The 27159-nt window shown below is 39.3% G+C and overlaps 2 protein-coding genes and 1 long non-coding RNA gene across 3 annotated transcripts in view; 1 reads left to right on the top strand and 2 right to left on the bottom strand.

Moving 5' to 3' along the window:
• Window positions 1-15701, bottom strand: part of arhgef33 (Rho guanine nucleotide exchange factor (GEF) 33) — an 18140-nt gene extending 2439 nt beyond the window's left edge. Inside the window, 15 exon segments of the mRNA XM_036594122.1 lie at window positions 63-199; window positions 930-1076; window positions 1078-1570; window positions 2792-2863; window positions 3047-3264; window positions 3665-3757; window positions 4640-4747; window positions 5170-5302; window positions 5878-6001; window positions 6573-6677; window positions 8925-9031; window positions 9158-9255; window positions 9874-10038; window positions 11688-11731; window positions 14915-15701. Of these exon segments, the coding sequence (XP_036450015.1) occupies window positions 63-199; window positions 930-1076; window positions 1078-1570; window positions 2792-2863; window positions 3047-3264; window positions 3665-3757; window positions 4640-4747; window positions 5170-5302; window positions 5878-6001; window positions 6573-6677; window positions 8925-9031; window positions 9158-9255; window positions 9874-10038; window positions 11688-11731; window positions 14915-14936 (2066 nt within the window). The 5' untranslated portion in view covers window positions 14937-15701.
• LOC118824157 lies at window positions 11096-27159 on the top strand. The gene is made up of 3 exons (XR_005008578.1): window positions 11096-11289; window positions 23365-23452; window positions 27097-27159. It is a non-coding gene; the product is annotated as an uncharacterized LOC118824157 (long non-coding RNA).
• Window positions 20853-26408, bottom strand: morn2 (MORN repeat containing 2). The gene is made up of 5 exons (XM_036594123.1): window positions 26186-26408; window positions 25166-25216; window positions 23882-23988; window positions 23343-23479; window positions 20853-21375 (listed from the first exon to the last, which is right to left on the bottom strand). The coding sequence occupies exons 2-5, from the start codon at window positions 25206-25208 to the stop codon at window positions 21273-21275; spliced, it is 390 nt and encodes a 129-aa protein (XP_036450016.1). The 5' UTR covers window positions 25209-25216; window positions 26186-26408; the 3' UTR covers window positions 20853-21272.

The raw sequence follows: 27159 nt of genomic DNA, 5'->3' as shown, positions 1-27159 counted from the left end.
GACAGAAAGTCCCCATTAAGAAAAGAAGAGTGTGTAAGACAGATACATTTTGTTCCTCTCACTTCTTCTTGAAGAGTTTTTTGAAGGAGCTGCGGAAGCCTTTGCCTTCCTTCCTGCTGCGCTCACTCAGAGGGGTGTGTTCTCCTTCCTCAGATACGCCCCTCCACTTTATGTCCTCCCATATCGGGGTTCCAGACTCCTGAGGCGGAAAAACAAACTCGTAAATAACTGCATTCAGATGGTCCTCATACGTAGTTTCCGAGTTTAACACAAGAAAGTTGCACTTGGACGGCTGACAAAGTCGGAAAGGCAAGTGATAAACTTGGGCAGGTTCCATGTTACCCGATGTATAGTTGTTGTTACATTGTTACGTCATCAAGCTAAGAAAGGGTTGTTATACTATGAAGGGACATCATAATAACTACAAACAACAAACTAAATTAAAACCGTGATGGTTATAAATATAACAATAATTCTTATTTTTTTCTCCCTTGGCGTCTACATGACTCTTCAAAGCTGTGTTTGAATGAGAGGGCTACAATCACTGTTTCTAAGCAGCTCAGCTTTAGCCTGAATGTTAATACCTTGATGGATATTACTGGATATATTTTGGACTGCAGTAACGAAAATATTTAAAATTATGGTTGATTATAAAACGTAAATAATATTGTCGAAATGGTGATTCTGGGAACGAGTATTCAAGTGCTCGTTCGAAAGTTCCGAGTGTTCAAAGCCTGTGAAATGCTGTTCGAGCCGGCCCTAATTCTTTTTATTATTCCGAATTTCGATTTTGCGGATAACCACATCCATCCTTTTTAGTTGCAGGACAATTTTTTGACCATGCAAGTTGACAAGGAGTTTCTAAAGGCACTATAAGACAAGGCATCAGCTTCTGATTTACAGTAATCTTAATGTGAATTTGCACACACCTTGTTGTGTACTTGTTGCGTCAGCTCCTCAGCGCCGGTGTGCGTGTGCGGTTCATGCCGACGCGGTGGGCTGCTGCGCCTCAGCCTCGATTTTGCGCTCGATTGGCGCTCCAGCCTCGGGTGGATGGGGGTCCTGACCTGCTGGCCCGTGGCTGTCGATGCTGTCCAGCTGTAGGCCGTTCAGCGATTTGCTCTTCCGTTGCACTGCCTGCAGGGGGCGTGGCCTCATCATGCCGACCGAGTCGGGTGACACACAGCTGCGGTTGGGCCTGTAAATCCCGCCTCCAGAGCTCCGGCCATTGCCATGTGATTGGTGCCCTGGGCCAGGGGAGGGGCTGCAGCGCACAAAAGCAATATCGATGCTGGAGTCTGAGGATTGGGAGGGGCTTGAGCAGCGAGAGTCTCTGCCTCCATAGGGAAGGAACACCCCTATGGCGTCAGCCAAGGCAGAAGACCCCGTCCCCTCCGTCTCTGGGATGCTGTGCAGCGGAGGGGGCGGAGATTTGTGGTGGGACTCTGAGTCGGACACAAAGGAAACAGGAGATGGGACATCGCTATGGTAACGATGAGGCTCCGCCTCCCAGTCTGGATAACGACGGACTGCTGCCTGCTTGCTGCGTTTCAGACCATGAACTGGATCACTGGGAGAAAGAAGGAGGAGGATGAATGAATGTACAACTACAGCTAGTGAATAAATGTGTACATGCTACAGATTGGACAGAGATAAGCTACAGATTGGACAGAGATAAGCTACAGATTGGACAGAGATAAGTAGATGAATTATGTTGCGATTAATGATAATTTGGCCGAAACGTCAAATTTACCCATTTTCTCGTTTAACCAAAAAGCCCAGAAAAAATGTGTGGTGTCATTTATGCTACAGGAAATTTTGTAAATTAGGTTTTTCACTATTCCTTTAATGCACGCATATAGATACAGGTGTGTGCAAAAGTTTGTGCACCCTTGATTGCTCTCTCTCTCTCTCTATATATATATATATATTTTTTTTCTTTTTCTTTTCCTCCTTTCCTTCCTGTACATGAATGAGATGGCTACAAGGCCAGGAATGGGTGTGTATTTAACAGTGTATATATTTTAAAATGTATAGTAATGAAATATTTTGCTTCTTCTGCAGAGGACACAAATTTGCACATCTTAATGCACAATTACTGTTTGTTTGTTGAATTTGAAGCTGCACCGTGTACGTTTTTTGCTAAAATATAAGGTGTGTGCGCAGCCGCAAGTTGCCCTGTAAAAATCAATATGTATTAATGTCACAAAACATGCTCAAAAGAAGATCCAGGACCATGTTTAGGTCTCAAAAGCAAAATTACCATTAATAACAAAAATAATATTACGCTATATACGCTAAAATAACATTACGCTATACAATATGACGACCATAGTAGACATGTTTGGCTTGACTTCACCAGAGTTCACTTTAAATAATCTTTCATCAGATTCATCCAATTGGGGAAGTGGTACAAAACGCAACCCACTTTACAAAGTGTTCTTCCACATGTTGCTTGCAATTACACATTTCCACCAGAGAGGTCTCCAAATCCTCAAATTTTACATAGTGAAGCTCACAGGGGAAAAAAAACATAAAACATGGTTTGTGCAAAAGTCATGGTACATTTTATGTTTTGTTTCCAATATGTTAAATTCAGCAAATAGATATCAATTGTGCACTTAAATTTGCAAACAAATGCCATATTTAAGTTCATTCCTTGTAGAGGATGTGTTAATTTAACAGAGGGTATTCAAATGTTTGCATATGACTGCAGATAGGCAGAGATAAGTGGGTGAATTATGTTGTAAATAACACTGAATTTGCTTAATGTTATTAGCTGGTAACTCACATCAGTGCACTGGAGGTGCTGTAGTTTGAGGAGCTCTCATAGTCCACTTTATACAGCTGCTTTACTGACGATCTGAAACACACACCACACCAATTATACACAGAAAACACACTCAGACACCTCCCACACTTATATATATATATATATATATAGAAAAGAAATATCCCTGCAGATTCCTTTGAAAAACTGAAAGTGAGTCTCCTGTATAGAATGGAAGTTGTGATAAAGGTCAAGGTGAACACACTATTACAATACCTGCTGAGTTCTTTGCGAGTGTGAGTGGCCCGCTCCTGCTGGTGTGTGCACAGGTTGTGTGTGCGCTCCCTCAGGGCGTGTGTGTGTGAGTGTGTGAGGAGCTCCTGGTTGTGCTGGAGGAGGTGGCTGTACTGCGTGGTGAAGGAACGGAGGTGCTGCACACAAACCAGCAGTAGGTAATAATCAGGATGCTCCGATTCCGTCTGCCGCAGCAAACTCTGGAACACACACAAACAATAATCCATTGTGAAAGACTGCCGCACTTACCATAAGCACAAGCAGCCTCACGTTACAACAAAGAAACAAAGATTGTTTATTCAACAATCATATGTAGATCATTCATGATGTCTGAAGGTTGCGTCTTTGTTTTCCACTAGAGTGCAAAAGCTTCCAGATGGAAGCCTATATCCCACCAATTAGCACTGTGCCAACTGAATTCCTATACATAAGTGTGCTTTGCTCCACTGTGTGGAGTTGGTTAGAGTTGCTTATGCGGTTTCTGACATACTGTTATCTATGAACATGGACAGAGGTACATTGCATAGCTAGAAACTGTAACAACTGCCTTCAAGCCTGAATGTAGTCAGAATTATACTTAACAAACCTTGCTGCACCCACCTGCAGGAGCCCAAGGTATTCTGGGATACGCTGAACTGGCTGGAGCAGAAGAGTGTGCAGGGGTGGGCGTGTCTCATCTCCTGTGATGTCACCCTACATTAAAACAAGCGTGTACATTAAAACAAGCATATATATATATATATAGATAGATATTTATCGCTGTTGTCGCAAGAAAACCATCTCCATTTTTGACGTTTTTCAGTTTTTGATATAATTTAAAGACGCCTGTTGTCCTTTACATTGTTTGTAAATTTCATGATGATTGGACTAAAACAAATGACCTAAAATGCCTCAGAAAAACATCTGGTTCCATTGACTTACATTAAACTTAAAGTAGGTATTTTCCTATTTTCCTTCTCCTGTAAAGTTAAAGTTTTGGAGATATGAGGTTTATATATATACAATCAACAAAATGTAATTTGACCAGGGAACCCATACGTTTACATTCGATATAAATAATAAAATACGAATATGAATGAAACTATATTCTGATCCTATAGGTTTTATATAAAATGACAAAACACTATACAATTGTTGCCACATGGAACTGCCATTTGCACTTTTTTCCCATACAAAATTTGATTTGGTTTTATTGAGATGATTATTTTCATACCTTCAAGTATTCTATAAACATTTAGATATAAATGGTCATGTTTTTTTTCAATCCAGGAAGATGAAAATGACCTGTATCCAAAGGCAGTGTATTGGTTTTCTCCCATGCATTGCAAATTGCTGTTCCACTGTCACATGCTGTTGCCACATGGCAACAATGGCAATTTTTTTTTTTCATTTTTTCAGTAATTATGCCATTTTCAGTAAAATAAAATCATAATTTGTGTATTTCATAATTCATACAATATAGGGTTAATATATCAAGTTATCGCAAACCAATAAAGAAATTTTCTGAGTTTTTGGTATAAAAGCATTTTGAAAAGGCATGTTACTCTGAACCTTTGATGGGCAACCTGTGTGTACCTCCAGTAGGCCGCCTGACTTTGAGGAGTTTGAGGAGAACGAGCTGACGACTGAGAGACACTCTGGCAACTCCTTCAGATAGGACACATAGTGGTCCAGAAAATCACTCTGAAAAACACACAAACATTCATTTCACCTTGCAGAACTTTACGCTCTTAAAATAGATGGTTCTTCAAGGGTTCTTTAGTAAAGACAATGGATCCATATAGAACTACAAACGCGCAAATAACCATTTTCATGCTTAAATGGTTCTTTGCATGATGAAATGCTTCATCAGATTGATGGAGAATGTGTTCTATGGTTCTACATTAAATGTAGGCCAGTGCTGGACGGCTCCTTTTAGTCTGCAGAAGCACATTCATCCGAACATGTTATAACCTTAACCTGACCCCAAAGTAACCCGGTTCTTTTGCGATGGTAGAATTCCAGAATTTACTTTGACTAATGGTTCATTTTGGCTTATTGGTAGTGATTTCTGGTCAGTTTATCGAGTCAACTTGTTTTTCTAATGTAGAAAAAGTTTATAGCACCTCTTTACTGGTGAGCCTCAGAAATACGTCTCCCATGATGCCTTGCCAGTGGCTCTTCAGCACGCGCTCCTGAAGGAGGTGCAGCAGCTCCAAGTGCTGCTGGATCAGAAAGCGCAAGGAGGAGGGAAACGGCCTGAGAGTGAGAGAGAGATAGAGGGGGTAAGGTCCTTTTAGAATCTTGATGTTCTATTATATCAATGATTCGCAGAACCATTACTGAGCTAGTAAAAGTATTTAGGGATGCACAATAATATTAGAATAATATTGGTATCTGTACTTAATTGCTTGAAAGAACTGTGTGATTTAAAATGTCATTTACATGATTTTGCCAAATGCAATCAGTCAAGACATGTTTGGGGCCCAAGTTCTGCTATTTTGCTATGTAATACATTACAGAAAATTACCGTTAAATAATGCAACTAATAGCCAATGATTTACTGTCATTTTAAACTGATATTTTTACAGTGTGAGAATTAATAAACGCTTCAGAAAAAAGCCCAGTAATCAGAGCACAAGTGCATGTATAATATTAGCACCTCCCACCTCCCCACCCACTTTACTCTGAGTTTCATGGTCATTGACAGTGGTTTCCACAAAAGATGGCAAATGAAAGATTTTCTGGATTGTTTCAAATTTGATGTTTCAGCAATGTTTTAAAATCGTTACACCCTTACTGTGCATGTGAGTGTGTAGTTCTGAGTGTGTTACCGTTTGTCTTTTAGGTTGTTTTCACAGCCATTGAAGCTGATGTTGGCCTTCAGCAGCAGAGACAGATAGGAAACGTACACTCTCTCAGACTCCAGCAGCTCTAAAGCAGCCATCTGCCTTCGACCTGCACAAACACATAAGTACATATAGCTTTTAATCAGACCCCTTTGGGATGAGTTGGAGTGTCCAGAACTAATCACCAACATTAGTACCTGACCTCACTAATGCTACTGTGGCTGAATCTACTCAGGCTTTAGCAAAGCTCAGTTACACTGGGTTAATAAATGATCATCTCATTGATTTATCAGTCTACTCAGGCTTTAGCAGAGCTCAGTCCATTATAACCAATCTGATTTGTTTATATAATCAGATTGGCTATATAAATAAGTTTGACAGATTGATTGACTTCAGCTTTTCTCTAGTTTTATATTGTATTACTCCCATTGTGGTTTATAGTTTGATTTTCTTTAATTTTATCTATTTATAATTTATTATTATATTTCTTTTATTTTTATTTTATTATTCTGTTGGCAGCAGTCTGAAGAGACATGGTGGCTGGGATTATGTGCCTTGGAAGTAGCACATGCTAGCCTTCCCTTCACCCTTCTTGCCAGGTAGCACTGCGTGATGGGGTGAGACCTAACTAGCGACTAAATTAGGGGGAAAAGTGGATAAAAGAAGTGTGTTTGACTCACTCATCTCCTGGTTGTCCTGTTCTGTCAGGTCTCTGCTGTCTTTCCTTTCTCTCCACACTGGAGATCTGGAGCGATTCCTTGACGAATCCTGCTCAGAGTTAGAGTCTAAAACACACAGAGTTACAATCTCACTCTCTTCCTGAAATGTCCAGTCCGAAAGCCCACTCTGAATCCAAAAGGACCCCACATCTTGTGTCAGTGCCTACTTTAAACATACCCTCGGCAACTTTGCCTCACCACTCGGATGTGCGTCACATCTATGTTACACAAGTGGCCTCGCAGTACAAGAATACCTGCTTTGTCTGACTATAAGCTTTAATTTAGGACCATGGTGCACTGCCTTTTTTGTTGTTGCTAGCTGTGTGGCCTTTAGCTTGCTAACTAGCTGGCTATTAGAATGGTCCCCAGATAGCGAGCAGATATCGGCTGGCTGGCTTGATAAGGTCAACATTCCACGGACTGTTTACTACTGCTAGTCCACCCTCAGACCATCCAGATCACTGTCCTGCATACAAGGTCTAACTAGTTTTTAATCTCCTCAAACAGATTTTGAATGTGGACAGCCTTTTATTTTGAAAAATGAACTAAGACCATTATTACAAACAATTGAAAGAAAAATTAGGCCTAATATAAAATAATTTTGTTGAAAATTTTGCTGACACTGTGCTGGATTGGTTACAGCTGTATACCTGGTTTTCTTTATGATATTACTGTTAAAATTATTTACCAAACTATTTTACAAAAGATAATGAAAGAAAGAAAGAAAGAAATTGGACTTTGAGTGGAAAATGAGTGATGAAATGTGGCATTTTGTATAACACTCTGCTTACCCACCAGTGGTCCACCAGCTTTGCTGTCAGTGGGCCAACAGACTGAACATAGCAAATTAAATGTTGTGGATCATTTTAAAGAATTTTACTACTATAAACAGTTTTCTATGACATTTTTTTTTATATGAAAAAGGAAATGACTCAGTGCGCATTAATTACTGGGCAAGTTCTGTTGCTAAAGTTGACACTTGTGTTCACTCAAACTCTTGTCTTTGCAAGACCCAGAAATCAAGCATATATCAGTACTCTGCTGACTGTATGCCACTCCTCGTCCATCTTCTTACAACCTAGATTATTGTCCTGCATACAAGGTCTAACTCAGGGGTCAGCAACATGCAGTTCTGAAGCCACATGCAGCTCTTTTACTGCTGTGGTGTGGCTCCATAGCACAATTCGATTTTTAGGTCAAAATAAAATTATCCTTCTTTGTAAAATAAAGCTCTGCAGATCGTTCAACACAGTTTTAACAATAAATGGTCTTAAACGCTGGAGTTAATGTAAAACTGCTAATTCACCCCTTTCCTCTGAAGGTTGGGTCGCAGATTTGGAGATAAATCGACTTATTTGCATTTATTATCACTCCAGCTGGTTTCCTGATTAAATCTGCAACAAGAAACTGCTGCATATTCGCCAACTTCTTATTTAAAATTTCCCGTTCCATGAGAAGCTGACTTAAAAAATAGAACGTTGAGAGACATTTTACAAGAAGCTATTCCACTTTTGCGGAAAAGTTTCCTGTTGGAGATGCGAGAAAAGCAGCTGTAGCTGAGCTAAAGCTTAAAGCAGAACAAAGTAAGTCTGTGTTTTACTTTACATTTTTCATCCTATACTAGGACATCAGCACATACTGAGACATATTTATAGCCAAGATGGTAAAATAGACATGAAACATTGTGGCTTTGAAGATGGTTTGATTTTTTGTTGAAAGGACAAAATGGCTCTTCTTAACATTTGGGTTGCCGAACTCTGAACTAACTAGTTTTTAATCCCCTCAAACAGATTTTAAATGCACACAGCCTTTTATTTTGGAAAATAAACCAAGAAACATATTACAAACAATTGAGAGAAAATATATAATAGACCTAATATAAAATGATTTAAAAAGATGTTGTTACGGACACTAGATTGGTTACAGCAGTATTACTAGCTTTATTTAAGACATTACAGTTAAAATAATGTACTACACTAATGTACAAAGGAAAAATAAGTAAATTGAACAGAGAAAAGTGGCATTTTGTCAAACACTCTACCTAACCACCAGTGGACCGCCCAGAAAACGCCGAAGGAAATCCAGTGGGCTAACAGCGGCCTGCTATCCTCTTGCTATCTGGGGGGCTTGTGTGACACCCTTCACTTGAGCTAATACAGTAACCAAACGACCCTGAAGATGGTGTCAGGGATGCTCCAGAGGGTAAATGACGAGGCCACGTGGAGAAGGGCTTGTTAGAACCAGTACTGAAACAGGCCAGTAGAAGAAATAGTGTTAGCAATGTAAATGACTGATTGATGATTATATACTCACTCTGATTGGCTGGCAGGCTGCTGATGTAATGCTGAATAAGACTCAGTTCTGTTTGGCTGCAGAGAGGGGTGTGGCCATCCGTGGACCCCTCTCCCCTGGAGAATTTTCTACCAATCAGACAGATTAGAGATTCAGTCAGGGCTGAGGAAGTGTTTGTGTGTTGGGGGGGTGTGGGGGGTAGGGGTGGGTTGGTTGCTGGGGTTGGGGGTTATGGCCGTTTCTATGTGTGTTACCTGTGTTGTGTATTCTGCAGTAACTCCATTTCTCTCTGGAGCTCTTTGTATGTGCAGCTGAGTTCAGAGATCTGAGTCAGAGCACTGCTCACATCCTCCTGCAAACACATACATTCACTCTTAAAAAGGGGTTCTTTTATAATGAAAATGGTTCTTTATAGAACCATGAACACTCAAAGAACCCTTTGCATGATTAAATGGTTCTTTGCATTGTTATAGCACTCTTCAGATTGATGGAAAATGAGCTCTATATGGAATCTTTTTGAAAATGGTTCTATATAGCACCTATATAGCAGCATATATATACATTAGCCTAAGACATGTGTGAGGCTACCATAAGGTGAAGAAAACATTTAAGAACAATTTAAGAACATAATATTTTCAAGAATACCACTTGTTCTTACAACTATTCTTAAGAAAATACTTAAGAAAATAATATAATATAAACAACTTTTTTCATAAAAATGAAGTAAAGACACATTTAATTGGACAAACGGTAGCCAAAGGCGGGATTTAGGGAAAGGTGCTCTGTGATTGGTCTACTTTAGTTTGATAGTATGTAAAATCGAGTTTCCTTTCACTTCAGAGTAGTGAGTTATGGCACCATCACACAGAAAGTAGTGGAGTAAAAAGTTGTAGAGCATTTCAAGATTTTAACTCTTTTCCAATGACAATAAGAGCTTGTAACGTGTGTGAGTGTGTTTGCGTGTGTGTACCTGCAGTGTGTTGAGAGTATTTCTCAGTGACAGGATCTTCTCGCCTGTCTCTCTCTGGCAGGTGGAGACTTTCTCCTCCAATCGGTTGTTGCTCTGCTGCAGTGCTGTGACCTCCTGGACCACACCCCCAAGTCTCACCTTTAGCTCCGCCCACAGGGCCTGCAACTGCAAAAGTGGGCGTCAACAGAAATCAAGTTCATGAGTAAAGTATGAGTAACGCAGAGAGGGCGGCCAAATCACAGAATGTGTAGTGAGGAGAACTACCACTCAGTAATGTCTTCTAGGTTTGTCAAACACTAGAGGGCGCTCCTGAGCGAGTTCCAAATGAATAGGCTCCTATACACCACTTAAGTCATGTTGTCATTCTGTAGTCGGAGTCATGCCCATATTAGAAACTCTGGTCTAAGGTGGAAAATAGTTCCAAACTATGTTCATTAAGGAACTATGAATATGAAAAATTAATTTTGCTACATGTGCACCAACACTGCTGCTCACTGAATTGACCTCATATGACAGACAAGTACACAAAAACAAATAAATCAGCACGCTATATCCAGTGTGGTTATTAAGTTGCCATTGAATGTCATATCATTGCGCAGGAGTGCCAGCTTGCTATTAGCGCGGATGTATCAATGTTCATATTTTGTCTCCTCAAAAACCCTGTAATTCAGAGGTTCTAGTCAAATCCAGTGGAAAAATGTACAAAACAGCAACCAAACAGCACTCAGTAGCAGTAATGCTAACCAACTAGCATTCAGTAGCAACAATGCTAACCAGTCAGAACTCAGTAAAAGTAATGCTAACCAATCAGCACTCAATAGCAATAATGCTAACCAATCAGCACTCAGTAGCAGTAATGCTAACGAATCAGCACTAGCAGCAGTAATGCTAACCAATCAGCACTCAGTAGCAGTAATGCTAACCAATCAGCACTCAGCAGCAGTAATGCTAACCAATCAGCACTCAGTAGCAGCAATGCTAACCAATCAGCACTCAGCAGCAGTAACCATCAGCACTCAGCAGCAGTAATGCTAACCAATCAGCACTCAGCACTCAGCAGCAGTAATGCTAACCAAAACCTGTTTGCTGTAGAAAAACGGAAAGATATGAGAGTTTCCTTTGATTTTTTTGATTGAATTTAATTTTTAGTTTTTAGCTGTTTAACTCCATTCACTCCTATTCACTGGGGATGCCCGTTAGCATTTTGCAGTCATGTTTTTGATATAAAGAGAGAAACAGGAAGTGGTCAGGCTCCCCTTTAACTGCCTCTGGCCGAATCTCGAAAGACTCCCAGCAGAGCGCCCTACATAGGTTTTGAAACTTCTACGCTCAGATATTGTGCGACACACCCAGTCGGGAGCCACGTGGGAGAGAAAAATAGACGGAAAAGGAGCGGAAAGCTAAGAGGAAAAAGAGGTGAGCAAGAGAGTGAAGCAAAATGAGTGACTGAAAGCGTGAACGTGCAGATGGTCAAGACTCGAGCTGTGTGTATGCGACATGTACTTTAATGTGATTACAGTAGCGGAGGGTCAAGCTAAATTTGGCCACAATTCGGTCACACTCTCTCCATTAAGACTTATTGTCTCTGTGATTTTAACAGCATTGATTTGTGTGCATGTGTCCTCAGTGACCTTAGATTTGAGGAGATAAATGAATCAGTTTACTTGAATGGTGGCCTACATGACCAGCCCCTTCATAGCAACTGACACAAATCAAGCACATGATCATGTGAAAGCCATCAGAGAGAGAGAGAGAGAGAAACAGGGGGGGTGGAGGAGGAAGAGAACGCTAAACAAAGCTGTGGGTTTCTCTACCTGGACCATATGCAAGTCTGTGTCATCCGTGTGTCCATCTGCATCTGAGAGATGAAACAGAAACATAGCACACAGTTCTTTATGAGTCTGTACTGCTGGTGAAGCCCAGTGGAAATGTTCTGAATGGTAGTCGGAGCAATTGAAGGTGGTCTGTGTAAGCAGACGGGCTTTATTTTGACCTTTACATTAGCTTCCACATTGCTACAATCAAAATAAGACATTATTTTGTATGAGAAGTTGTTTTACTAAGCTTTTTTTACTTTATATATAGTTACTAAAGCAATAAGCCATGAGAGGCTGTGCATTACTGCAATTTTATCACAGGGAAGGGTGTTCTTAGGCACGACACGAAGCGGGAGCAGTGGTAAAATTGCAGTAACGGACAACCTCAAGTGGCTTATTGCTTTTAAAAAACTGCGGCCAACATAAAATATGCCGAAATACACAGTTTGTTTTAGAAAATAATTAATTTTTAATAATCATCAACATAAGCAAGTATTCTGCCAATAAATGTAGTTCCTTTAGAGTATGGTATCGTTGCTATGGACTGCTGAAGGAGGAGAAGAACATTCGGGCACCCGTCTCTGTATATTGCGGTCATTTCATGAACTTTTTGTCGTATAACAATGAACATATGATAACCCAGCACTGTTTAATGCAAAAAACTTTGATTTATAAGTACTGTAGCACTTTAGCAGTACTTTAGTAATTTAGCACCAGTCCAGTGGCGCCCCTCTTCTCATGCTGGGGCTGAATCTCAAATTGCTCCCTGCTCCCTACATAGTGCACTATGTAGGAATTTAAATACTGGATCCTGCACTCCAATGATGCAAAATGCAGCTAAGAAATAGTCATTTGGGACACATCCACACTCGATAAATGATGCACTATTTGGCTGTAGAAGCTAGAATTTCTAAACTTTAATAGCTAGAACACTATTTAGGGAACACAGAGTCATTTGGGATTCAGTCTGGGTTTGACGTGACTTCTGTCTGAAGGACACATTTGAAGCATGTAAGACATTCAAGTGACATTTTTTAGACTTTCACACCGTTTTACAGTTAATCACCCCGTAAGTACTTTAATTCAAGCCTGTGATATTAATGATGGAGCTGTTTAGGCTGGTGTCTGTTAGCCTATTAGCTAGCTGACCAGCCTAGTTCTAGTTAAGAACATAAGTTCCCAGCCCCCCAGTTTAAACAAAAAATGGGTTCTTGGTACAACGGCTTTGAACACGGCTCAGCCAATAAGATTTTAGGACCGGAACTATCTGTTATAGTTATATAATACATTTTCCTTGTATTTTATTTTTTAGTTTTCTGTGACACGGTACCTGTAAGAACAAGACTTGTCTCATCCTTAATTCATGCTAGCAGCAAGGGTATAGAAAAAGAGGCATCATTTTACATAAACAGTGCACTATATGAGTAGATTGGGACTTCCAAATGACAAGAACCCACTCTATATATGGACAAATCTATTTAATTTGTCTAGATGTCTAAAAACTGCAGTCCCACAGTAAAAGAAACTACGTAAAAACCAATTAAATATTCAGACCTTATGTATTTACAAGAACGATCTCATGATCTATTTAAACTCAAGGCATTAATAGAAATAGTAATAGGCTACACATGTATTAAAAATCATCATTTATAGGGTATTTTCTGTTGCGAGGTGTCTGTCCCAAACCCTAACCCCTAAATTTACACTTCATATTTATCATATTTAATATCAAATCATATTTACTTTTTTAAAAAATTTTTTTTTTACATTGTTCTCAAAAAGATCTTTTCAGTTTTTTTAAAATTAAGCTGAAAGATTTAAATTTGTCATCAGTTTAATTTTTAGATCAAAAACTCATCAACAACAAAACAAATTAAAAAATGCTGTTCCATGTTTTCACGTCACTACCGAAACACAGTTTTAGTCTGTAGGCAGAGCCTCATTTTAGCCACGCCCCTGCATTTTAGAGCAGGAAGTGAGGCTGCATCCCTGTCCCTCACGGCCTCATGGGGAGCAGTTCGAGCCCATTGTTTTGAAGTGAATGTCTTAAAGTCTCAAAGTCAGTGTGGAACATTAAGAACTGTGCCTACCGAAACACAGATTTTCTGCAATATAGTAAACTTTTTTATGTTTTAATGAAAAATATTATGATCTTATGTGTGCTACTGCTAAAAGCTGTGTCTGCTAGTCATGTACAGACTAGCGTTTATGAGTTCTGCTCAAAATGAGCTAAAATTGTCACCACCGAAACATTTGGTACTGTTTCGGTAGTGTTGATTGTTTTAGTAGTAACAGAATGAAATGTTCAGTCATTAGTTTTAATACAATAAACATAATTAAAGCACAAAGTCACTCAAAGCAAGAGGATTTTTGCCTCAAGTCCAAGTCAGTAAAAAACCTAAAATCTGGTCTCAATACTTTGAACTAATTTGCTAAAATGATCCATATACTTTTGTTACCGTGGGCAAGGAGAGGGAGGACAAGTGTTACTATAGCGATGCGTAACTAGATTTTATTTCAGGTAATTCTGGACAATTTCCATTGGTCTCTTTGTAATAAAATGCCCACACAGTGTAAAGGCAGCCGTCATTTTAAGGCAAGAACACACAGACTGGACAAACACAAACATTCTAATGTCCAGGCCAAAAGGACGATTCAATGAGGAGAAAAAATTCTAGATTTTCCCAACAATCAAACACAGGCATGACACACCAACTGTTCATGTTTGTCCAGTTGGGGCACTCTGGCCTTTCAAGCTTTCTTCAAGCTGCTTCAGATCTGAAAACATCCACAGGTGTTTCTGTCCATCCTTCCACTGTGAGAAGACGACTCAGCGCTATGGGTCTGAAAGGATGTGTAGCTGTTAAGAAGAACCTCACTGAGAAAAGGAGACACATCAAACAAAGAAGCTGAACAATGGACTGACCACCCCAGAGGCCAGACCTCAACACCACTGAATGTGTTCGGGATTATTTGGATTGTGAGAAGCACAAAATACAACCAACTTCTAAGACTGAACTTTGAAGCTGTGTCTACAGATTTCTTAGAGGAAGTGAAAGCAAGTATCCTGCAAAGAATGGAAGCTGTAATAAAGACCATTAATAAATAAATAAATAAATAAATAAATAAATCAAACATAATAGGCTGATTCTCAGTAAGACAATTTCTAAGGGGAAAATAAACTGCAGAAAATGTGAGATAAATGAATTTAACTTCAACTTCACCTTCTACTTTGCCGTTCTCCATGATCCACTGGAGAGTTCTAGATTCCGGCTTAATATTCCAGTTTTAGTTCCACTTCTACAATCCTGTCCAGCTTTTTTAATCTTGTCCTTCTTCTTGACCACTTCTAGAACAATCCGCACTGCTTCCTCTGAACTTCAGATCTTGTGCGGCCAAAATGAGGCCTCCGGTGGTCCAGTCGGCTCGGACCAGCTGAGCTGTAGCTTTCATAGACCACTTTAGTCTCCCTCTCCCTCTCTCTTTCTCTCTCCTCTGTTCCACCTATCTCTTCCCTCTCTTCTGAGGCATGTGAGTCTGATGAGGTGCCGGACAAAAAGAGGCCTTGTTTTACAGTAAGTGGAGAAATGAAGGGATGAGGGAGGGGGGTGAGAGAGAGAGAGAGAGAAAGAGATGCACTCCTCCTTCATAAAAACCAGATGATTCAATTTCCTCTTCAACCTTTAAGACAAATTTACCATGAACTGGAGACACACAGATCTTCACTCGCAGGCAGATCTTAAGTCATTTCGTATTTTATGAAGTGACTCATAGCTGTAAAGAGTTAAAAACTGTGTAAAACATCTAAATAAAAGAGCAAAGCTCGCACACCCAGCAGTAAAAGTCAAGAAAAACCTCCCACCCATAAGGTTAAGATTAAGATACAAACCCTCTCAGCTTTCATAAGAAAGAACAAACACAAGAAAAATGATTTCCAAAGCAGTATCTGCAGTGCATCTACACTCACTGGCCACTTTATTAGAAACCCCTACCCTGATAGCCCACCTTGCTGGTGTACACTTAGAGACTGTAGCTCATGTGCTGATACACAGTTTGTGTAGCCGTCCTCTAGCCCTTCATTAGTGGTCAGTTTCTGACCACAAAGCTGCTCTTGTCTGGATATTTTTGGGTGGCGGTTCACTCTCAGTGTCGCTGCTGTGTTGGAAATGATCCAAAACTTACCAAAAGTATATGTGTTGTTTGTTGCTGATATCTGCAACATTTCACTTATTTTTAGGAATAAGAATTTATTAAATAGATAAATATTATCATCATAGGGTTAAAGAGTAAATATTTATTTCAAGTAATCTCTTATCTGCTTTGACGTTTGGTCACCACTTTTTAAATATGAGGCACTCTGGATATTCTTTTTATTTGAACTTTATTCAAAATCAGCTATCAACTTTATTAGAACTGAATAATGAATATTTTTTTATCACTGTATCCAAGATATTATTTTTATTAGAACTTTATATTGGATTTTCATTTTATTATACTTTTTACTAGAACCTAAATGTGGATATAGTTTCTTTTAATTCATTCTGGGTTTTAATATTATGAGAACTTCAATCCAGATATTATTTTTTACAGCTTCATTCTGGATAAAATTTTAGAATTTTTTATAATGTCATTCGGGGTATTTATTTTATTAGAACTTTGTGGGTAATATAGTTTTTGTACAAATAAATTCAATTTTTTTTATTATAATTTACAGCCTCAATTCCAAAAAGTTGGGACGCTGTGTAAAATGTAAATAAATGTAAATAAAAACAGAATGCAGTCATTTGCAAATCTCATAGACCCATAATTTTATTTACAATAGAGCATAGAACACATATCAGATGTTGAAAGTGAGACATTTTACCATTTCATGAAAAACATTAACTTTAGAACTTTAGCATTTTCTGAGAGACTCTGCCTCTCTAAAATGCTCAGTCATGTGAGTTAGTTGCAAATTGCTCTTCCAGCTGTTTTTTATTAGTACCAGTTACTTTTCCAGACTTTTGTTGCCCCTGTCCCAGCTATTTTGAGATGCGTTGCTGCCATCAAGTTCTAAATGAGTTAATGTTTTTCATGAAATTGTAAAATGTCTCACTTTCAACATCTGATATACGTTCGTTTGTGAATAAAATATGGGTCTATGAGATCTGCATAATCATTGCATTCTGTTTTTATTTACATTTTACACAGAGTCACAACTTTTTTGGAATTGGGATTGTAATTCTGGATACATCAGCGTTAATATCAGATATTCATTTTATTGGAAATTGATTCTGGATAGTAATATTACTGGAACTTCTTTTTGAATATCATTTTGTAATCATTTAATTCTAGATATTCATTGTATAAGAGCCTCTACAACAGCAGAAGACCACATCGAGTTCCACTCCTGTCAGCTAAGAACAGAAAGCTGAGGCTGCAGTGGGCACTGGCTCAACAAAACTGGACAGTTAAGGTCTGGAAAAACGTAGCCTGGTCTGCTGAACCTTTATTTCTGCTGATGCACACAGACAGTAGGGTCAGAATTTGGCACCAGCAGCATGAATCTATAGACCCAACCCGCCTTATGTCAGCAGTCCAGGCTGGTGGAGGTGGTGTAATGGGGTGGGGAATGTTTTCTTGGCACACTTTGGGGCATTGATACCAGTCAATCATTGCTCTAATGCCACAGCCTGTTTGAGTACTGTTGCTGACCATGTGCACCCCTTAATGGCCACAATTTACCATCTTCTAATGGCTCCTTCCAGCATGATAAAGCACCATGTCACAAAGTAAAAGTCTCTAACTGGTTTCATGAACATGATAATGAGTTCTGTGTTCTTCAGTGGCCTATCCCAGTCACTGGATTTGAATCCAATAGACCCCTTTGGGATGTGGCTGAATGAAAGATTCACAGCATGAACGCAACAATGTCAACATGGACCCGAATCTGAAAGGAAAGTTTCCAACATCTTCTGCAATGCCTTGAAAAACAGAGGCTGTTTTGAGAGCAAAGGAAGGCCCTACCCTGTATAAGTATAGTATTCCTAATAAACTGCTCAGTGAGTGTATTTCAACGGTTATTGAAGGATAAAAAAATGTAAAGTTCAATTAATGGAAATGGCATTTTATGGCTAAATAGAGTACTAGCATCATAGCAGAATTGGCTAACACTTTATTTGGATAGTCCACTTTAGACGCTTACTTTACTTTCAAGTTACATTCAACTAAATATCTCCTATCTACTACTACTTAACTCTAAACCTAAATCCTAACCATAACCTCAACCCAAAACCTAAACCCAACCCTCACCCTGGTCCGAGCCCCACTTTAACCCCACCACTGTTTAGAATCAACAGATAGTTTAACAATTTGAACATCTGTAGATCATCTATAGGGGACTATAGTGGACTATCCAAATAAAGTGAGACCCAGAATTGTTATACATTTATCACACACACACAAACACACACACACACACACACAATCTTCTAAGCAGCTTCTCCTTCTGGGTTGCGGGGGAGCTGGAGTCTATCACAGCAGTCATTGGGCAGAAGGCAGGATACACCCTGGACAGGTCACCAGTCCATCGCAGGGCTATAAATTTATCAGCAGCCATTTATTGAAACTATTGATTCCAAGCGTTTGAACAGTACACTGACTGTAATGTGGCCATAAATTATATTAAGTTACTCTACTGAATCTGCACTGGGCATCCCCTCTTTTAGTCTCTCTCTCTCTCTTTTATCTCTCTCTCTCTTTCCCTATGGGCAGGAAGCACTCTTCTCAGGTCTTATACAACTCCTGACTATTTACCGCAGTCATGAGCTCAGCTGCGTGTGTGTGTGTGTGTGTGTGTGTGTGTTTAGAAGATGCTCAGATGCTGAACAGAAGGCGTGTTTTTCTCAGAAGGTCACAGTCTTCTCACAAATCACAGCTTCTCTCCACTAAACAAAGTTCTGATTCTTACTGAAGCACGTGTGTGTGTGCACATGTGCATACACGTGTGTGTGGGTGTGGAAGCTCTTTCTTAAAATCATGATGGTAAGTTCAAAATCGTTTTGTCACTATCTAAGATCTGAATGTTCTGCAGGCTCACATGGTAGATGACTGTAAGTGTATTACTGAGTGTGAGCTGGAGTCCACTAACTGAATCATCGAAGATATTAAAGATAGCACTGACCATAACACAGTTGACCAGTCTCACCTGCAAAATCATCGTGGATCCAGGCCGTCCCTTCAGTAATAACACACTTAACCAGGTGTATTCTTTATTTTTCTAGTCATTTATTTTTGCACTTAAGTCCACTTATGATGTTTGCGTGGTTTTGTGTACCAAAAACAGTCAAAGGCTGAATGAGTTGAATATAAGTGAATATGTTCATGGCTGTGACAACTGTGATTTGGGATGGATTCTAGTGGACTAGTCTTGTAACGAGAACATGCGTCTGGCATTAACATAAAATTTTAGTGCTGGATTTTGCCAAGGAATGCCCCCTTCAAACCCCGCCCCCAATCAAAATCAATGTGATTGCTTGATTCCACTGTCAGGTCCTAAATGTTGTCATTGTAGCTCCATTTTTGTAGTTTTTCTTGATTTTTTTTTTATGATTTGAAAACTCCAGTTACCCTTTGAATTGTGTTAAAACTTCATAATGAACAGACCAACAGAAACGGTCCAAAAAAAAATCGTTATATTACTTTCATTACAGGTTTTCCTGTAATGTTATTATTTTGGAGGTATGAGTTTTGCTCCGTCAGCAATGATAAGTTAGTGCTTAAACCGACACATTAGGCCAGGGGTTAATTAGAGCCATTCTGTCCTTTCCACAAAAATATAGCCACCTTGTTTAATGTTTTACCATCTTGTCTGTAAATATGTCCCAGTGCTAGTACAGGCTAAAAATATAATATAAATGAAATATAATATAAATGATTTAGCTCAGCTATAGAGACTTTTCTCGCGTCTCTGGCAGGAAATGTTTACTCAAAGGTAAAATAGTTTTTGTAAAATGTCTCTCAATGGTCGAGTTTTTACGAGGCTGAAGTCGGCTTCTCATTTGTCAGCTTCTGATGTTTTAGTCTTTGATAGTTTCTCATTGCAGTTTAAACATCAGGAAACCAGCTGAGTGCTTATAAATGAAAATATGTCTATTCATCTTCAAATTATCCTGCATGTTGCCGATCCCTGCATTAGGCCTTCATTTCAGCTCCTGAAGTCCTAACCAATGGGAGAGCTCACTTAGCTGCATCTATTTAGATACACAGAGAAAAAAACCTGATTGGATAATTTTGTGTTTTCAGGAATTTAACTATTTTGTTTCCAACCAAACACTAATAATGAAGTGACAGTTATACTACAGTGCCTGCAGAGTTTAAATAAAACGAGCAGGTTGACTATTAAGTAAAGAAGAAAAAACAGTTACAGACATGTAAGTTTTTTATTTCACAGAAATCATTAAGCTATCCTCGAAGGCCTGGAAGGCCCTGAGGGTTTGTATGAGTGTTGTTTCAATATATAGGCCCAATCCTACTTCACCCCTCTCTTCTACCACTCAGGTGTCCTGATTTTTGTTAAGATAGAGGTGTAGAGCAAAGTGTTAGGGCTACACGGCCCTCCAAACAGAGGCTTTTCAGATACACACTCCAAACCCTCTGTTTAAAAATTATGATAAACATTGTTTATATATAGTTTAATGTCATTTCAATGTATTATGATTCTTTTCTTCATAACAAACATAAATATCGCTAGTAGTAGCTGATGTCTCGGTAGCTAGCTAGCTAAATTACCCGTTCCAACTTAAATGGTTCAGTAGTTACATTCTGGTGCTACAGGCATCAGAACCGCTGCTTCATTTAAGGTGGAACAGGAAAATTTGAACAAGAAGCTGGCGAATATCTGACTTCAGCTTCATATCACTGAAGAATTAGGGGTGGGCGATAATAAATAATTGCCCCCCTCTTTGAAGGCATATGATGGCCTAAACGTAACTAAAGCCCAGAAGTGACGTTGCTGAACTTTACCCTCCTCTGCTGTCACTGCAGACTGGCAGGGTCGCCTACAGAGCAGCGCTAGTAGCTGTTAACGAAGTAATGCTCTTTATTTGAGGGTCCCATTTCAGAGAGGAATTTCAACCACTACCCGTTATAACTCAGTTCCAAGGGGCAAGGTCACACCTGAAAACAAGGGGTAGGGGTATGATAATAGGTAATGATGCAGTTTGAAAATGTTACAAAGTTTATTTATTATTTTTATTACTGACTTTTTATGCTGTAGAGCTGGACAGAATCTCCACCCATCTTTAAAGTTAATAATATAAAAGTATCTCTCTTACATGAGTTCCTCAAAAAAATTGTTCTTTTCTTTTTTTAATGCTTGTCTTAGTCCTGCACAATTTTTAAAAAAAAACTCTTACAGAAGGGAAGATCAGAAGCAGCATGTTTGATAAAAAATACCCCTTTTTTTCCAAGACAGACAATGAGTGTTCTGTTATAAGAGGAACACATACTTACTTGTTGGTCAAAGAATGCACAGTGACTGGAAATCAAAACAGAGCTGCTGCGTTAAGGCCTCACTTCTACAGAGCTCATTCAGCGTTTGTGTTACATGTTAAGCTTGAGTTTGAGTCCTGGTGCTGCTTTTCTGTGGAAGGTCCCAGTCCACACGCGTCCCTCTGAGTCAGTGAACTCGCCCTCACCTTCAAATCTGAAAAGGAGCAAAAAAAATCATGAGCACAAAAATCATCCCACGTAACCAATTACTCAATAAACCCTCATACAGTCAACACAAGGCACGGCCATCGTATCCCACTGAGCTTGAGGTGAAAACATTAGTTTAGGATGTAATTCAGTAATATACTGAAATCTCATTGTCTTCAAACCCATAAATGGAGATCTTATGACCAATATTTAGTCCTATATGGGCCCTAAATTCTTTCTCTAAAGTGATTTCATGCTGGACAGCTGCAGGAGATATGGAGTGAAACTACGGAGTCATAACAACAGAATCAAAGATCTTGCATGTTTCTACATGAACCAGCCTTTACATACATTATCGCTGCTTTACACAGTAACGTCATACAAATTACTCAGCTGTAGCTTGTTGAAACAAGCAGAGATGCAGATTTTAAACTATCAATCTATACCACATTACTGTTTATAAATACACTATATGTCCAAAAGTATGTGGACAACACCCCTAATTAATGAGTTCAGGTGTTCACCCATTGCTAACAGGTATATAAAATCAAGAACACAACCATGCAATCTCCACAGACAAACATTAGAATGGGAGGCACTGAAGAGCTCAGTGGCACTGTCATAGGATGCCAACTTTGCCACGAGTCAGTTTGTGAAATTTCTGCCCTGCTAAATCTGCCCCTGCCAACTGTAAGTGCTATTATTGTGAAATGGAACTGTCTAGGAGCAACAACAGCTCAGCCATGAAGCATAAGACCACACAAACTCATAGGCTGTGTTCACACAGCAGGTAAAAGTGGACCAGTTTTCTCATCAAATCCGATTTTTTTTGTTTGGCTGTTCACATTATCTTTTAAATGTGACCTATATGTGACATTAGTCTAGAACAATGCTTCATATTGCTTCACGTGGCTCATCCAGAGGTGAACAATGACGTCCAACGAATGCCAGTCGCTCCCGGAGGGTTCAGCTTCATCTTTGCCAGGGTCACAGGAACGATCATGAAGCTTCACTGACTGACAGCTGGGCTCTTCACCCAGAATGTGTTTGATTTCAGCACCACATATGAAAGCGTCTCAAATCGGAATTACAAATGACGGATTCAGTGCGTTTTTTGCTGTTCACACTGACACACAGACACACATCTGTGTCACATATGAAGAAAAAAATCGGATTTGGGCCACTTTTACCTGCTGTGTAAACGTGTGAGTGGGGCTGACGAGTGCTGAAGCATGTAGCGTGTAAAAATCACCCATCCTTTGTTGCTTCATTCACTACAAAGTTCCAAAGTGCCTCTGGAAACAACATCAGCAGAAGAACTGTGTGTCAGGAGCTTCATGAAATGGGTTTCCATGGCTGAGCAGCTGCACAGAAGCCTAAGATCACTAGGTGCAATGCCAACTGTCGGCTGGAGTGGCATAAATCATGCTGCTGCTGGACTCTTGCAGTTTGATGGACAAATTTGGGTTTGATGGCTAGCATGAGAACTCTGCCTCCCAGAATGCATAGTGCCAACAGTAAAGTTTGGCTGAGGAGGGATAATGGGCTGGGGCTGTTTTTTTAGGGTTTGGGCTCCTGAGTTCCAGTGAAGATTAAGGTTAATGCTACAGCATATAAAGACTCTTTAGATGATTACATGCTGTATGGCAACAGTTAGGGAAGAGCCTTTCCTGTTCCAGCATGACTGTACTCCTGTGAACAAAGCACCATCTGTAAAAACATGGTTTAATAAGTTTGCTGGTCTGCATAGAGCCCTGACCTCAACCCCACTGACAGCTTCCAAACTACTTAAGCCATTGATGCACAATAATGTGACAATACAAAACTGTCATAACTGGCAAATTTCTAAGCTTATTGTTGGACTCAGGTGATTTTGTATGGAGCTGATGATGCCATAATGATGATGCTATAAGTAACTTATTAAGGTTAGTTGGGATCTAAGACGCAAGGCAAGAACATTAATAAGCATGTAACCTGTTGTTGTTGAACGTTCCAGAGTATTTGGTTCCATCAGGAAAGGAGTACGTTCCCCTGCCGTGATACATGTTCTCTCTGAACTGGCCTTCGTACACCGCGCCTGATGGGTGAGAAAGAGTCCCACTGCCATTCATCTGCAACAGACACACAGAAGACTACATTACCCATAAGGCACTCCTGTGAATAGCTGATAATTGTGTTGCTGCACTAAACATTCATAAATAAATAAATAAGAAATCGCTTATTTGAGATTATTTGACAACTCGACATGGTTTGAGGCAAATGTGTGATGATTCAGGCATGCAATTAGCATGAGGCTAATGCTATTGGTTAGGGTATAAGCTTCTGTTACGTGTTAGCTACATTAGCCCCATTTGTAAGGTATACCAGGTAAAATAAAAAGAAGCAAACTTCAGACACCAAAAATGTCCCCACTGGTTGCCTACATTTCGTGTAGCAGGGAAAAATGTGTAAATTAGATTTTTCACCAAACTATCGCTTTAAATGAAACTGTACATATATACATACTCATATACCTTATCATTGCTCCACTCTCCAACATACGTTGTTCCAGATGAAGAGATCTGTGTGCCAATGCCTTGTCTAATCACCACACCATCGGGGGTATGACCGCACTCCCCCTCTACCACAAACACACACATACAAACGTGTGTTACTGTCTTTGTGGGGTTTCCATGGTCTTGGCCTTGTGCACATGTCCCCAAAAAGTACTTAAACGCTCAAAGACCACCCTTCATTTATTTAATTTCCAAAACAGCATTTAAGCACAAATTATTAATTTTTCCGGAGATATTCTTGAGGTGAAAGGGAAAAAAACAGGAGTTTCCAAAATTGGAGTTCAAAAATTAATTAAAAGCTACAGAGAAAATGTTATGCCTAACAACCACCTGGAAGACCTGACAGACACCAAAACTGCCCCATCGGATGAAACAGCACTTAAAGCTTTCATCTTTGAGAGAGAGGAGAAAATCAAGCTGCTTCAGATCTGAAAACATCCACAGGTGTTTCTGTCCATCCTTCCACTGTGAGAAGACGACTCAGCGCTGTGGGTCTGAAAGGATGTGTAGCTGTCAAGAAGAACCTCACTGAGAAAAGGAGATGGACGCATCAAACAAAGAAGCTGAACAATGGACTGACCACCCCAGAGTCCAGACCTCAACAGCACTGAATGTGTTTGATTACTTCAGAAAATGATCAACCAGCTCCTAAGACTGAGCTTTGGAGGTGTGTCTGCAGATTTCTGTGAAAAACTGAAAGAATAGGAGCTGTAATAAAGGTAAAAAGTGAACACTTTAAATACTGAAAAAATTATATTACATTTAGTTGTTGATGCTTCTGTGTAATTTTCTGTTTAATATGTTTTGCTTCTTTTCTGGCACAAAAAAATGAGTAATTTGTACTTAATGGCCATTTTGACTGGAAATGAAATAAATGAAAGGGTGGTCTCTGACCTTTGCTCAGTTCTGTATATATGTAAATGCTGCTGTGCTCCACCCAACTCAACCTTAACCTTAACCCAAGTAAACATGAGATTAGCCATGACCTAATCTTACTTTTTCTAATAAAAACTGTATTTGTTGTTGTTTTTGCGTGGAGACCAGCCAAATTACCCCACAGCATCACAGTGTTCATGTTTTCCATTATGCTGGGACCATCTGGTCCCCACAAAGAGTTAAAAACATGGTTATACACACACAACTCAAACCGTAACTGCATTTATTTTAACAGTACAGAGGCTTTAATGAGTTTAAACGGCTATAGTCCTTAAATTAGACACATGTTGCACTCTGGACACTCACCATACTTGTCTCCATTTGGAAAAATGAATGATAATTTCAACATCTCCAGCTCTGAAACACAGAAATCTTTTTTAAATCAAACATATTAAAAGAAATCTGTAGACAGTCCTGGGGAGACTTAGACTGTATTACTTGTTTTTGTCTAAAAGAAGGATATTTGAGGTCATCTAGGTGACCGCATTAGGCTCAAAGTCTAAAATAAATCAAAGAACTTGCTAATCCGTCTGTTACAGTTCTAGCATAGCAGCTCTTGCCTACAGAGTCCCTAAAGTGCCGTGATGAGTATTTTCTAATAAGGCATGGTCACAAATTAATATTATGAGGCCAAAAGTTAAGTTTCTCATAACTTGTGGCCTCAATATAGTTATTTGTAGCCTCATAATATTAATTTGTGGACTCAATATCGTAATTCGTGGCCTTATTATATTAATTTGTGGCCTCTATATAGTAAATCATGGCCTCACTATATTAATTTTTTGGACTCAATATCGTAATTCGTGAACTCAAATTAATTTGTGACTCCAATACTATTTGTGGGCCCAATATAGTAATTTGTGGCCTCCATATAGTAAATTGTGGCCTCAGTATAGTTATTTGTGGCTTTGTCATATCAATTTGTGGCCTCAATATATTAAATTGTATTAGTAATTCGTGGCCTTAAAAATAGTACATTTTCTGGCCTCAATATAGTTTTTTGTGCCCTCAATATATTAATTTGTGGACTCAATATAGTAAATCGTGGCCTCACTATATTAATTTTTTGGACTCAATATCGTAATTTGTGAACTCAGAATCATCCATTTTAATTTGTAGCCTCAATGTATAAATTTGTAGTCACGCCTTATTAAAACATAACCACCATGTCACCTTAGGGGCTCCAGCTTCTCGAACTTTCTGAGAGGTTGGGTTATTGTAACACGCATGTAAGACGCTGCAGTGAGTTGTTGTAAATAAAGTGTGTTTTCCTGCCTCAGTGATGCTGAAGTGTTGGCAGTGATCTCCGTGTCTAACGTTACTCACCACACACGCTAATAAACACGACGCAGCAGACGATCCTCAGTAACAGCTCAGCTAAACACACTCAGTACTTCAACACGGACATCTTAAACTCCGGGGTGAAGAGCCCTCCTCATCACCATGGCAACCGACCAACACTTTAGTCCAAGGCTCAATCTCAAATGGTTACGTATTCCCTACTCACTATTCCCTATTTAGTACACTTACTTCTACACTCACAGATACATATGATACACCATACACAGCGCGGTAAATGTTGTACAGGCAGTTGTGCAGCTTATAGGAACGTCTTTCTGTTAATCATATAACATAAATTGGGTACTAAAGCCGTTATTTCATGTCCTACATAGTGCACTACGTAGGGAGTAAGGGAGCCTTTTGACATGCAACACAAGAATCATTACTGCCATCTAGTGGTTCAGTAACCGCATTGCAGTGTGTTCACTTTTTACACTCGCTTTCTAATATATATATATATATATATATATGGTTTATTGTGCCTTGTTGGGGTTTATTTCAATCATATATTTAGTGTAATTAATTTGATATTACTCAACCTTTAAATTGTAAATTTAAATTTGCCTCATAAATAAACTTGGTTTTACTGCCCCCGATGTATCAGGCACGTTTTATATTGTTTCTGTATGTTAATGAGTGCCTTGACGTAAATATGTCATAATATATTTTTTATTCATTTTGAATAATTTTTATTCATTTTAATTAATACAACACTCTGGTCTGATTCTGTCGTTGTAACCGCGTCTTTACTCTCTAGTGGTTCACTAGCAGCACTACATTCACAAATCGGAAAGGATGATATGTAACTATTTTGTTCTCCTTTTAAATAATTAATGTCACTTGATTTTACTTAGTGAAATTCTGTTGTTTTAAACGTGATGTTCCAGCAACTCTAGGTCCACAAATCATGGACGTGTCTTTGCTCCCGCCCAGTGTTCACTAAAGGCACTACAAATCAG

This window comes from Colossoma macropomum, unplaced genomic scaffold (assembly GCF_904425465.1).
Source record: "Colossoma macropomum unplaced genomic scaffold, Colossoma_macropomum, whole genome shotgun sequence".
NCBI classification, from domain to species: Eukaryota; Metazoa; Chordata; class Actinopteri; order Characiformes; family Serrasalmidae; genus Colossoma; species Colossoma macropomum.
The sequence above is the reverse complement of the archived record's forward strand: the minus strand, read 5'-3'. Positions and strand labels throughout refer to the sequence as shown.

What these genes read in the sequence shown, in the direction of transcription:
- morn2 (XM_036594123.1), bottom strand. Translation starts at nt 25,208, where the DNA reads ATGTTGAAATTATCATTCATTTTTCCAAATGGAGACAAGTATG. An exon ending in TCCAAATGGAGACAAGTATG is followed by an intron (nt 23,989 to 25,165) that starts GTGAGTGTCCAG and finishes TGTTTGTGGTAG; the next exon opens with AGGGGGAGTGCGGTCATACC. An exon ending in GGAACGTTCAACAACAACAG is followed by an intron (nt 21,376 to 23,342) that starts GTTACATGCTTA and finishes GCTCCTTTTCAG; the next exon opens with ATTTGAAGGTGAGGGCGAGT.